This window comes from Erpetoichthys calabaricus, chromosome 15, assembly GCF_900747795.2.
Source record: "Erpetoichthys calabaricus chromosome 15, fErpCal1.3, whole genome shotgun sequence".
Taxonomy (NCBI): Eukaryota; Metazoa; Chordata; class Cladistia; order Polypteriformes; family Polypteridae; genus Erpetoichthys; species Erpetoichthys calabaricus.
Window position 1 is genome coordinate 99,192,770 of NC_041408.2, and position 13,254 is coordinate 99,206,023.

General features: G+C 36.6%; 1 protein-coding gene across 22 annotated transcripts in view; it reads left to right on the forward strand.

Annotated features, from left to right (window-relative positions):
* The window catches only part of nrxn1a (neurexin 1a), a 1,087,315-nt gene that overhangs the window by 595,608 nt on the left and 478,453 nt on the right, over positions 1–13,254 (forward strand). For all 22 annotated transcript variants that reach the window (XM_051919388.1, XM_051919392.1, XM_051919399.1 and 19 more), the window contains one exon: positions 639–758. In XM_051919388.1, coding sequence (XP_051775348.1) covers positions 639–758 — 120 coding nt within the window. The remainder of the gene's footprint in view (positions 1–638; positions 759–13,254) is intronic.

The window sequence follows — 13,254 nt, forward strand, 5'->3', positions numbered from 1 at the left end:
ATGCTTATTTCAATCAAAACAACATGCTTTTATGTACACATGTAAAGGTTATGCATATGAAAATAGATCAAATTTGCAATCTAAAGCACAAACCACACCATATATTAATTACCAATTATTATATGAATCCTTTGCTACATCAGGATAAATATTAATTCAAATTCCAACATTTTCAAGGAGTCAGTGAATTAACTTCATGTATAACATCCCCTGTAAACAAAGATGCTAATTCACTTAAACATGTTGTTCAAATAATATTTCTAGCAAAGACAAAATGTCTGAATTTTTTTATTAATTTGCTACTATGAGTGTGACAGAAAATAATTCCATATTTACAAAAATATAAAAGTGTGTATTTGTAGAGAACATTAATATTTTCATACAGATTATTCTGCAATCTTTTTTTCTTTTTTTTTAATAATAAGCTTGAATTTTAGTGCTTATTACTCAGTACTTTATTGCAATGTGTGGCCAGCTTATTTTCTCTACATACGCGCATGACCGCAGTTTGACCCAATGTGGTGTGTGCAACTTTGTGACAAAATAAATATACCTCAAGAGAAAATAAAATCAAATGCATGAATCAAATCAAAAGGCATGAAATCTAACCTCAAACGATGTTATATGCTCTGATCTAGGACCCAGCACAACCTGTCAGGAGGACTCGTGTGCCAACCAAGGTGTTTGTCTGCAGCAGTGGGATGGCTTCAGCTGTGACTGTAGCATGACTTCCTTTGGTGGTCCCTTGTGCAATGACCGTAAGTCTTTAATTTCCTTTTCTTCCTTTCAGTAAGCATATACCTTAAAGCTATGAAATGTTTCTTCAGCCCTTTTGTCGGAATTGCCATTCATGTAATTTAATATGGCAAGTGAGTTAAAAAAGCATATATTATAAATATGCATCCATAATGTGTATGCACCTGTGACTTTGAATACAAATTTGAGGCTTTATTCAGGTTCAAGTAGATTTTGTAACTTGACAGTGGAGAAATCAAAGTCTAAAACAAATCTATTTTGGTTTAACTTTACAAACATTAAGAAGCCATTACTTTAATATTCACTGAACAAAATGTTAAGTTGTTATATAATGTTCTGGAAGGACATATGTAAAATAACAAATCTTCCATTTTTTAAAGTCTGCTTATTATAGAATTTGCAGTGGCGTATTACCAAATGCATTAGTGTTGTCTCTCAGAATTTTGTCCATTCTGTCACAAAACGTGTTGTCTTTAGAGGGATCCTTTTTGTTTATTGCACGATGGCATGCAAAATTGTTATCACTGATTATGAATATGTTGCTAAAATACTATCAGTCCTTGGATTCATGCCCTGGATTTATGATTATTTTATAAATGTGAATATGAATGCTATTAGGTAGTGCTCTGTCAATGGTGGTAGGTCAAGTACACTCAACAAGTAATAAATCACTTACAACATATTTGCACCCAGCTCACTATAAAACAGCCATCTTCTCACACAGACATTGCCAGCTGGAAGCCCTGGTAAAGGAGACTGTGGCAATTGTTTCAAAGTCCTTTACGTACAGAATTTGACCTGTTCTCTTATTTTCTCACGAATGACAATTTTGATATAGTATGCAATATAATTGCTCCCTCCCAGATTTCAGTAATTTTTCTATTGAAATGTTTACATGCATTGTTTTTTGAGTAGTAAAAGTCTGTAAATTAAGTATTTTATTCCTCATTCTTTCATCCATTTAAAATGGACTAAGCAAGCTTTTTTTAATGACAGACTTCAGCCTGCTTAGATCTTGCACCTTGACTTCCTATTCAATGCCTCGCATGGCTCATACATGTGTAAAGTCAAATGCATTTCCCTCGTTATTCAGGAGACAAAGGGTTTATCTACAGTTTTCCATTCTCCGTTAAATATTGCATGCGAATCAAAGGTGAAATGGCTAGGGCATATTCAGGGAAGCCCTTAATTATGTGTTTTGTAATCAAGAATAGGTAATTTGTTTGGAGGACAAGGATAATAGCAGTTTGTAAAGCATTAAAATAAGTTGAAGAGATAACCTGGTGCTAGAATAAGGTCACCATCCCTCTTGTTGGCCCTTAAAGGTGATTTAAGGAGGTTGCTGTTGGGAATGACATTCAGCTTTTAAAAATATCTGCTCCAGTACTCGCAAAAGTTGGGAAGTAACTGGCCAACCTGAGTGAACAATGAAAAAAGAGAGAGGGCAAGAAATGAAGCCGAAGAAAGCCGAACAAATTGGTAGATAGTTATGAGACAATAAAAATGAATGAGCTTTAGGTTCTTTAGTTAAATAAATAAAAGATTAGCCAAACTATTGTCAAATCTCATTCTTTAAGAGGTGCTAACCTCTGCCATATGTGGCATAATGTTGGGATGTTTGTACAGTGAATGTGTCAAAAAGCAATCCCAGGAAGAAAAGCTTATGGTGCAAACTGTGCTCAAGATGCTCAGAGGTTGATTTTTTTTTTCTATTTTTGCTTTTGTGCTTATTGTATTTTCTAGTGTAAAGTCTGCTTTATTTTCATTCTTCAAGTGAACAAATGGTTTTATGTTAAGGGACATGTTAGGTTGGCAAATGGAGAAATTGTGAATACGCTTATATCATGTATACTATTAAATGTAAAAGGACACCAGAGTTAAAGATAAAATGTTTTTAAGTAACAAATTAAGATTTCATAAAGAAGTCACTTTTTTTAAATTGCTGACAAGTGAAAAATCTTCCTGGATACGTACTTTTTAACATCACTGTCGGCGGGCAGCTGTCTTCGGCATTGCACATCATTTATAACCATGGTTCATTTCCCATTTTTGCCCCATGGCTCTGTTGATCCTTTTCTGTTGCAGTCTGTCACTGCCCCTTAACAGTATATGGCATCTAGATGTTGTGCAAAATGTGAAGTGTAGTTCAAGTTTCATGTGTCAAAAGTAGTTATGTCACATGATATCAGCCTGGTTACGCTACAACTGTTCTAGTTTGTTATCAATTTTTTTTCATAAAAACCAAGTAATATAATGATTACATGAGGGAAACTCACCAACAGGAGTCCCCCTTTACTTTTAACCCCCAGCCCCCTTTTGCAAAGCCTTCAGTCAGGAATTTGGCATTAGGTATAGTTGGCAAGAAATTAGCATAGGTGGCCGATGTTGGCGTAAATCGAGTTTTAGAAATCCACTTGGGTTAAGTATCATAGCAAGGTTTGCCATTTGTTCAAGGCTACTGCTTTAGAGAAGTCATAGACAATGAGGACAAAAGAAGGCCGTATGGTGTAATGGTGAAAGCACTGAACTTTATATCACAAGACCGTCAGTTCAACTTATGCCTCCAAAATATATAATACAGCAAGACGTTAATGTTAGCCTTAAAAACCCCAGCCCCCAACCAGAAGATCCCCATTTATTGCGCTTGAACCACAAGAAAAAGATCTTTCTTTTATATAATTTGACAAAGAGTTGCCCTCTGCTGGTTAGGTACAGAATCGCTCAGAGCTGTTATGTCTCAAAGCTCATCTGGTCAAACGACAGTCAGGTTTTATTCTGAGTGCCCAGATGGGATGGAGCTGGAAGCAAACTGGAACTGATAACAAACTTTTCTGGCTGGTGTTTCTCTATTCTAGCAAGGAAAATTTGATCCGTGAGAGCAGATGTTCCAGCCACTTAGTATATCCCTGTGTTTTATTAAAATTAGTCCAGGATAAAGACTCACCAGTCCTGCTTGCGAGTATATCAGTATATCTGTATCCTTATAAATATGTAATTGAAACTAGGTATCAGGAAGGCAATAAAACCAAACTGAAGTATTGAAAGGCACTAGACATAACCAGAAATCAAATAACAGAGAAAGAACTGAAAGTGATGAGCACTAGGCCCTAAAAAATGGCTTTTGCAAAGACAAACAACAATGTTGGAACACATAACCTTTGCAAGGCCTCTCTTTGTATTTTTCTAACCCCACCAATCACATAATAATGGCAAAAATAAGAATTGTTAAGCAATGGATTGACATACTGTATTTGGGTTACGAAAGAAGAGGCCAATGAGAGGAGTCCAGTAGCCATACTGCCAGCATATAGTACCTATGTTTATTTTCTTGCCTGCTTATGCAGTTACAGGTTTATGGGAATTTGGAGCCAATACATGTCTGCCTTGGATGGAATAACAACTCATTGCATGTCAAACTAACTATCACGTACATACAGGGGCAATTTAGATTTGCCAGTCAAATTAACATGACTCTGTAGGTATTCAGTGAGGTTGGAGAACTCAGAGAAAGTCCACACAGAAAGGGGAAAACATATTAATACTATACAGGCAGTGACAAGTCAAATTTGAAGATTTGTCACTGGAGCTATGGGACAGCACACCTAACAATTGTGCCACTGTAAGTTATGAGATAGTAGCTGAATTTATATTTAAAAGTGCATTTATTTATAAAACTGGAAGGAAGGAGCCATAAACATAAAGATGTTGGGATGTGTCCTTTTCTGCACTACTGACTTTTCCAAATGCATGACATGCAGTATAGTACTTTTATCTGCAGGGTCTGCTTTGCTTTCCACTTTTTTACAGAATTGACTTATTGATGTAATTTTACTATCATTCTTGTACTCATTTTTCAAGAACCATTTTGTTTGACTCTTTTTGAATTTCTTAAAGTTGTTACTTTGTGTCCACAACCAGTAGAGTTTATTAGTGGTGTCATAATGGGGATCGGCCGCAAGATTTGCAAAACGGTTAATGACATCTTCATTAATACTGAACAAGCAGACTACTTTAGTTGTTCGGCACAAAGAAGAAACCTAGCACTAACCGCATACAGAACGATTCAGTCAATCTTTAAGGTGACAGCTGTAACATTAAAGAATGCTTTCTATAGAGTGACCTGATATATTCTACTTGTCATCCAAAATGATCAAATATGTGGCTAATGTACTTTGAATGGCTTGCTCCATCAGCATTATTTGGAAGCAACTATGAAGAGTTGCCTTTCATATAATAAGATATTAATTGACACCGTAAGTAAATACATGATCACCAAAAGTCCCATTTCCTGCTATAAACTAACGGTTTTATTATAATGTATGTAATTTCTCATTACTGCCTTGAATATTGAAAGTGACAGAGGTGTCAGTTTGTCAGCAGGGTGTTTATATATTAGCGTATTACTGAATTCATTTATTCAAAGTTTTCAGTAGCTGAAGTATTGCACACTGTGTAATGAGCGTGTCAGCGCTGGTCCCTTTATTTCACCCTCACTTCCAAATACGCTTTTTATTATTTTAAAGATTTTTATGCTGGTTTTATAATGTGACACCACATTTTCAATTAATATTTACTTTCCAGTAGTGGCAGAGTCAAACGTGGGTTTTTAATCTTGGTTCGGTCCCATTTTAAAATTATTAAGTAAACTAACATCTTGAGAACTGTGATGAGCTGCCTCCGGTCTTAAATTTCATTGTATTTATAAGAATAACTGAGACACTCACCACAGCCTTTTGTGTTGTGCCTTTTCAACGGTTTTAAAATATATTAACGTCTGTATCAGATATGAAGATAATTTAGATTTAAATTTAGATTAACCCTTGCACCATCTTTGGGTCAATGTGACCCAGTTTTATGTTTGAAATCAGTAAACGACTGTTACATTACATTTCAAATGTTTAGAATGAAACTCTGCTACTTTTCTTTCATTTCTCTTCATAAACTGTGAATGCCAACGTGCATAGACTGGTGGCTTGACTGTGATGAAGCATAATACCTTGCCCAGCCAGGAGGCCATAATGGATAGATCAAGTGTACCGAGGTGCAGTCTGACTGGGATGGTTCCCAGCTCTTGTCCCAATCGGGCAGAAAGAGTAATGGATGGGCTGGGACAGATCTTGTTTGAGAGTCAGATCATCCCCCAGTGTGATAAATGGCATGATCATAAGTTGGGCACCTGCAGTCCTTTTGGAGTCCTTGGGTGCCACCATGGGGTGCTGCTGGGAAAAGACTGACATACCTGTTTTGAGGTACTTACACCTGGCAAAGAAATGCTTCCAACCCGTGGGGCTATGGCACTGAAAGTACTCCCGGGTCTGGCATAAAAAAGCACCGTCCACCTTGTTTAGGAAGTTGGAGTCTGGAGGAGAGTGGAGGAAATATGTTACCGGATTGTGCTTGTGATTACAGGCTTGTTGGATGAAGAACTGTGAAAGGTATTTTGTGTAATAAAATACACTAACTTTGAACACTTGACTGTGTTTGTGTACTTTTGTCTGGAGTCTGGGGCTGTGCGACACCCCCTTTTGGTCACAAAACAAATGGTGAAAATAAGTAAATAACGAAATGAATAAAAGAATTTCTGCAGTTTCCAAAAATGTTTACCTTGTGATGTCTTTCATGTAAGTTTTAACCCACCATATTCTCTAATGGATTTTGATCATCATTTAGGGTGCTTTGATTGTTCACAACTCATCAAAACACCCTAAATGACATCTGTTCTGAAAGTTAAAGGGTGAAAGGGTTAGAAGTAGTGCTACAGGTTAAGATGTTCAGTCAGTATAAAATAGGTTTGGGGTGAAAAAGTTGATGTGCAAGGCATCTAAAGAGTGGGTGCTAGAATCGGGTCAAAGAAAACATGAAAGGCACAGCATTGGGTTAGCATATGAAGACATTGTGAGTGTTAAAAGAGCATCCTGCACAACCATTGTGAGGTGGTTAACAATGCTGCTTTGAATCTTTTAAACCCTGTCTTCAAATCCTGTTATTGTGGAGTGTCATGTTCTCCCCATAGCAGTGCTGAATTTTTTCCTCAAGGCACTCCAGCTGTCCTCCTGTATACCAAAGATGGATGCTAGGTAAAGAGATGATTCTTAACTTTCCTTGGTGTTAGTAACACCCTGTGTGTGTGTGTGTGCGTGTGTGTGCGAATGTATGAATATGCTCCTACCATGAACTGGCACTACATACAGAGCTTTGTACTGTAGGGATAGGCTTCATCACAATGACTCTATGTTGGATTAAGCAGGTTTGAAAGACTACAAGCTCCACAATAATTTTTGCAAGTCTCGACAAAATGCAGAATAGTGTAAGCCATGTCTAATTTTTAATTAATTGCTGAGTTTTAGAATTATTTTAATGTAATTATTAAATTCTATCAGATTTCACTGCTAAGCTCAATGATTTTTAAGCACTTACATTATGGCCGTTTTAATTATCTAGTTGTTTTTTTCTGATCTTCTTGCAATGCATTGTAGTATCTGCATGTTCGGCTGTGCTTACAAACACTATACTGCCATTCTTTTGCTTTAAAACGTGTCAGTTTTTCCAGTGAGCTCACATTTGCTGTAGAACCCAATTCTAAATAATAACCACTAGAGAGCACCAGAGAGCTGCAGATGTAGATTTTTAAAATCCTGTTTCATTGCATCACCTCTGTTCACTGGGTGAAGTAAATGTAATGGTAATTTTAAAAGCACGGGCTCATTACAGCCTTATAAATTTGTTGTGAGACACATGGCATGCAGCAGAGCTATTTATAGAGATTTTGTAATATTAAGATGGTGATTTCATCCAGTAAGAAATGTGTTTATTATAAGACTGATCCTGCTTCCCTATGAATCATTTCAATGGCCTTAATAACTGAAATAAAATGTTAGACCTTGCAACTGTATAACAAAGCATGCTGTATACAGTTTTATTTTTTTGTTTGTGGGGGCAGTGTTACCTGGTGGATAAAACAATGGACTACAGTATAAGCCATAACGTTGTTTGTTCAGCTACCCCCATTAACTTAACATGTAAGGAAGTGCAGGTCATTTAACCTAATAAGTGATCTATCTGTCGAGACAACTACACCATCATTACTTATAAGTTACTTTGGTTTAAAACATACTGTTTAAGAACATGTACAGAATATTTCTTTTAAATAGACATGTTTGTAGTGCCACCAACTACAGTAATGTGTTCATTTCAAAAAGATTGCCTGAAGAAGGGGCCTGAGTTGCCTCGAAAGCTTGCATATTGTAATCTTTTTAGTTAGCCAATAAAAGGTGTCATTTTGCTTGGCTTTTCTCTAAAAAGATGCAAGAAAAGTACAGTACTGAGGAAAATAAGTAATTTTAAAGCTAGTCATCTAGGCAGTTAGTGTTTATTGCAAATGAAAACAATATATAATATTAGAATAATATATAAGTATTATTAATAAAGAGTCAATGAGTTATTTATAATATTTATATATTATTCTGATATATAAACTCTTTAATGAAAAATGTAATTCATTTTTTATTTATAATATTTATATATTATTCTGATATATAAACTCTTTAATGAAAAATGTAATTCCTTCACAAAATGGCAGAACAATCCTTCATCCAAGAGAAATCACTTTAAAAGCCTTCTGCATAAAGTTCAAGGGGAACTTCATAAGTTACAAGACAGCTGGTGGGACAAAAAAGAGATCCAATGCTACGCTGACTCATACAACATTAAAGAAAAGTTTCAGCTGTTAAATATGGTTTATGCTCTGTCTCTCTTGTTCTTTGTGAATTTCTCCTTGGGATTAATAAAGTATCTATCTATCTATCTATCTATCTATCTATCTATCTATCTATCTATCTATCTATCTATCTATCTATCTATCTATCTATCTATCTATCTATCTATCTATCTATCTATCTATCTATCTATCTATCTATCTATCTATCTATATATCTATCTATCTATCTATCTATCTATCTATCTATCAAAGCCTAGCACCACCCCGCTGCTTGCCTCTGATGAAGCTACCTTGGTGAAGGACAGAGAAAGCATCACAGAGCACTGAAAAGAAAACTTCTCTAACCTTCTCAAAAGACCCTCAAATGTTAACCAATCTGCAATGGACAACAGATTGCAAACCCAACCTTATATCACCTAGGCCTAGCCCCCACTCTCTTTGAAGTGAAATAAAAAGCACTGTAGCGGACACACTCAGGTAAGGCCACTGCCATGGATGGCATCCTAGATGAACTGTTTAAGGCTGATGACCTGGAAGTGCTAGAAGCATTCCAGAACATTCTGATTAGCGTATGGGGAGAAACAATGCCATAAGACTTTCAGGGATGCTATAATTGTCTCCATTTTCAAAAACAAGACTAATAGAGCTGAATGTGGCAACTACAGGGCATCTCCCTCTTTTCCAAAAAAAAAAAAAAAATCCTTGCCAGAGTTGTCCTGAATTGCTTCATCTGCTGTGTCTCTGATGAGTCACTCCCAGAGACCTAGTGTGGTCAGCACCATGATCTTCTCAATAAGGTAGATAACAGAGAAATGCATTTAGCAGAGTATAGACTTATATGCAGCGTTTATTGACCTAACACAGACCTTTGACTCAGTCAACAGGGAAACACTGTGAACCATCCCAGAAAAGCTAGGCTGCCCAAAGAGGTCTCCTTCATGATGGCATGGTCGGCAAAGTCCATGTGGAATAGTCCATGGTCGAAACAAATGGAGTAAAGCAGGGATGTGCACTTTTAATAGTACTCTTCCTGTTCCATGCCTTTCATGATCTGGATTGTGCTGCCTACCTGAGGTACAGATGTAATGGCTCTCTTTTCAACCTTACAGACTCAAAGCAAAGTCAAAGACTTGGTGGGAATTGATTCCAGAAACTGAAGATACTGAAGATGATCTACAGTTCATTGCTGACAAGTTTGTTGATACAGCCCATCTCTTTGGCCTCACTATTAGTCTTATGCTAGACAGAGGTCGTTTACCAGGCCACAACAGGCACTGTTGCATTTCTACCTAAGGTCACCATTAATGGCATTGAGTGAAAGATCACAGACCACATTAAATACCTAGAAAATGCTATCTCAGCAGAAGGGTCCATTGACAAAGAAATAGATGTACACATCAGCAAATGCAGTCAGTCACTTGGTCACCTATTGTATACACGTGTCCTGAACAGCAAAAATATCATCAAGCTCTCTGCAAAGTTCAAAGTGTACAAATCAATTGTACTGACCAGTCTTCTTTATTGCTGTAAAATCTGGACATTGCTTCAGATTAATAATGTAGCGATTATCCAGTCCAAGTTCACTAGTGGTGCTGTTTAACCAACAAAGTTAACACACTCAACAGACATAAAGTAGCTTTGTTATCAACATGGTTGTAGTCAGCAAGCAGTAGTACACCAAACAAGATTTTCACAATGTAGTGTTTATATTTGAAGATACATTGCAAGTTGGAGCCGGAAAATGCAGTTGAAGACTTAGACACTCTCTACAGTTGATGAACAGTACTTAAAGATCACTTCTGTAACAGACAGAAGGAAATCCGGTGAAGTGATTGCTCAGTATCTGGCAGAATCATCTGGCAATAGAACACATGTCTCAACTGTGCAAAAATATCTTAAAAGAATGGTATTGTAGGACATCTGGAAGCTAAGAGATTATTCTTGCAGAAGGAGAAGTGATTGTAGTAATCAAAAGATCATAAAGCATGGAGTGAGAACCAGGGTCTGAAAAACTGGTAGGTTGAGGAGTCCAATTCAACAATTTTTTTTGCACAATAGTACGAGAAGAAGAGTTGTCACTTTGATGCCTGTGTGTAGCTTTGTGTGAAGCAAAGTACCAGTTGCATGGTCTATGATGGTGCATGGTCATGGTCATGATCTAGTGGGTGCATTTCAGCTAACGCTGTAGAGCATCTAGTCAAAACTGACATACTGTAATACCAACTTCTCAGAAAATATAAACATGTTTTGTTTCAGAAAGATTACTTATTGGCAGAAACTCCATCCTTTATTATGATAACCCCAAACCCAATGAAAACAACATGAAGACCTTACTGGAGCAGAAGTCTATAGATTGAACTCTAACAGTAATAGACTGGCTAGCCCAGATCCCAGACCCCAGCATAAGTGAAGCTGTTTGGGACCACTTGGTCAGGAAAAAAAGCACAAAAAGCAGCCAAAGTCAAAAGAAGGCCTATGGCAAATCAACAACAACATTTATTTATATAGCACATTTTCATACAAAAAATAGCTCAAAGTGCTTTACATAATGAAGAGAAGAAAAATAAAAGACAAAATAAGAAATTAAAATAAGACAACATTAATTAACATAGAAAGGAGTAAGGTCTGATGGCCAGGGTGGACAGAAAAAACAAAAAAAAACTCCAGAAGGCTGGAGAAAAAAATAAAATCTGTAGAGGTTCCAGGCCACGAGACCACCCAGTCCCCTTTGGGCATTCTACCTAACATAAATGAAATAGTCCTCTTTGTAGTTCGGGTTTTTCACGGAGTCACTTGATGCTGATGGTCATACAGACTTCTGGCTTTTAATCCATCCATCATTGTTGGAACATCATGGTACTTAGAGTAGATGGTGGTGGCGCACCACCAAAAGGACACCGGAAAAGGAAACAGAAGAGAGAGTAGGGGTTAGTACAGATTTTAGAGCCACCATGAATAGTTATTATAATGAATTGGATATACAGAGTATCAGGATTAAATTACAGTGAAGTTATGAGAAGGCCATGTTAAAGTAATGTGTTTTCAGCAGTTTTTTAAAGTGCTCCACTGTATTAGCCTGGCGGATTCCTATTGGCAGGCTATTCCAGATTTTAGGTGCATAACAGCAAAGCCGCCTCACCACTTCTTTTAAGTTTTGCTCTTGAAATTCTAAGGAGACACTCAGTTGAGGATCTGAGGTTGCGATTTGGAATATAAGGTGTCAGACATTCCGATATATAAGCCGGGGCGAGATTATTTAAGGCTTTATAAACCATAAGCAAAATTTTAAAGTCAATTCTGAATGACACAGGTAACCAGTGTAGTGACATCAAAACTGGAGAAATGTGCTTGGATTTTCTTTTCCTGGTTAGGATTCTAGCAGCTGCATTCTGCACTAGTTGCAAATGATTTATGTCTTTTTTGGGTAGTCCTGAGAGGAGTGCGTTACAGTAATCTAGTCGACTGAAAACAAACGCATGAACTAATTTCTCAGCATCTTTCAATGATATAAGAGGTCTAACTTTTGCTATGTTTCTTAAGTGAAAAAATGCTGTCCTAGTGATCTGATTAATATGCGATTTAAAATTTAGATTACAGTCAACGGTTACCCCTAAGCTTTTTACCTCCGTTTTGACTTTTAATCCTAATGCATCCAGTTTATTTCTAATAGCCTCATTGTATCCATTATTGCCAGTCACTAAGATTTCAGTTTTCTCTTTATTTAACTTGAGAAAGTTACTATTCATCCATTCTGAAATACAAGTCAGACATTGGATTAGTGAATCAAGAGATTTGGGGTCATCAGGTGCTATTGATAAATACAGCTGTGTGTCATCAGCATAGCTGTGGTAGCTCACGTTGTGCCCTGAGATAATCTGACCTAACGGAAGCATGTAGATTGAGAAGAGCAGCGGACCCAGGATAGAGCCTTGTGGAACACCATATACGATATCATGTGTCTTTGAGTTGTAATTACCACAACTAACAAAGAATTTTCTCCCTGCCAGGTAGGATTCAAACCAATTTAAGACACTGCCAGAGAGATCCACCCATTGACTAAGGCAATTTTTAAGAATATTATGATCAATGGTGTCAAATGCGGCACTCAGATCTAAGAGGATGAGAACAGATAAATGGCCTCTGTCTGCATTACCCGCAAATCATTTACTACTTTAACGAGTGCAGTTTCTGTGCTGTGATTTGTTCTAAAACCTGACTGAAATTTATCAAGAATAGCATGTTTATTGAGGTGGTCATTCAACTGCATAATGACTGCCTTCTCCAGAATTTTACTTAAGAAAGGCAGGTTAGAGATGGGTCTAAAAACTGACCCCATGATAAGTGATAAAATTATGCAACAGTTCAAATTGCTTCAGTTTACATTCTACAGGAGATCGCACAAAATACAGATTTGTTTTATTTGTCAATGTTTATTCTGATGTTAAAGGCAATAAACAGATGCTTTAACCAGCTTTAAAAATATTTTCTTGGATGGCAAGACTTTAACTTTACACACTTCTGATAAACATGATAAAAATGGGAAAAACACTCTTTTTATAAAAATAAATACAAAATGTATTGAACATTAATAATTCCTTCTTTAAAACCAGTACACACTGAATTTGAATGGAGGTTTTTGTCACTTAACTTGTGAAACGCTACTTGTTTATTTTTGCACTGCATTGAGAATCTGTTTTTACATGTTTGATATTAATTAACACATTGACATTGAGCTTTTTCTAAATATATAAAGGGGCCTGTCTAAAATTTGTTTTTTCTTT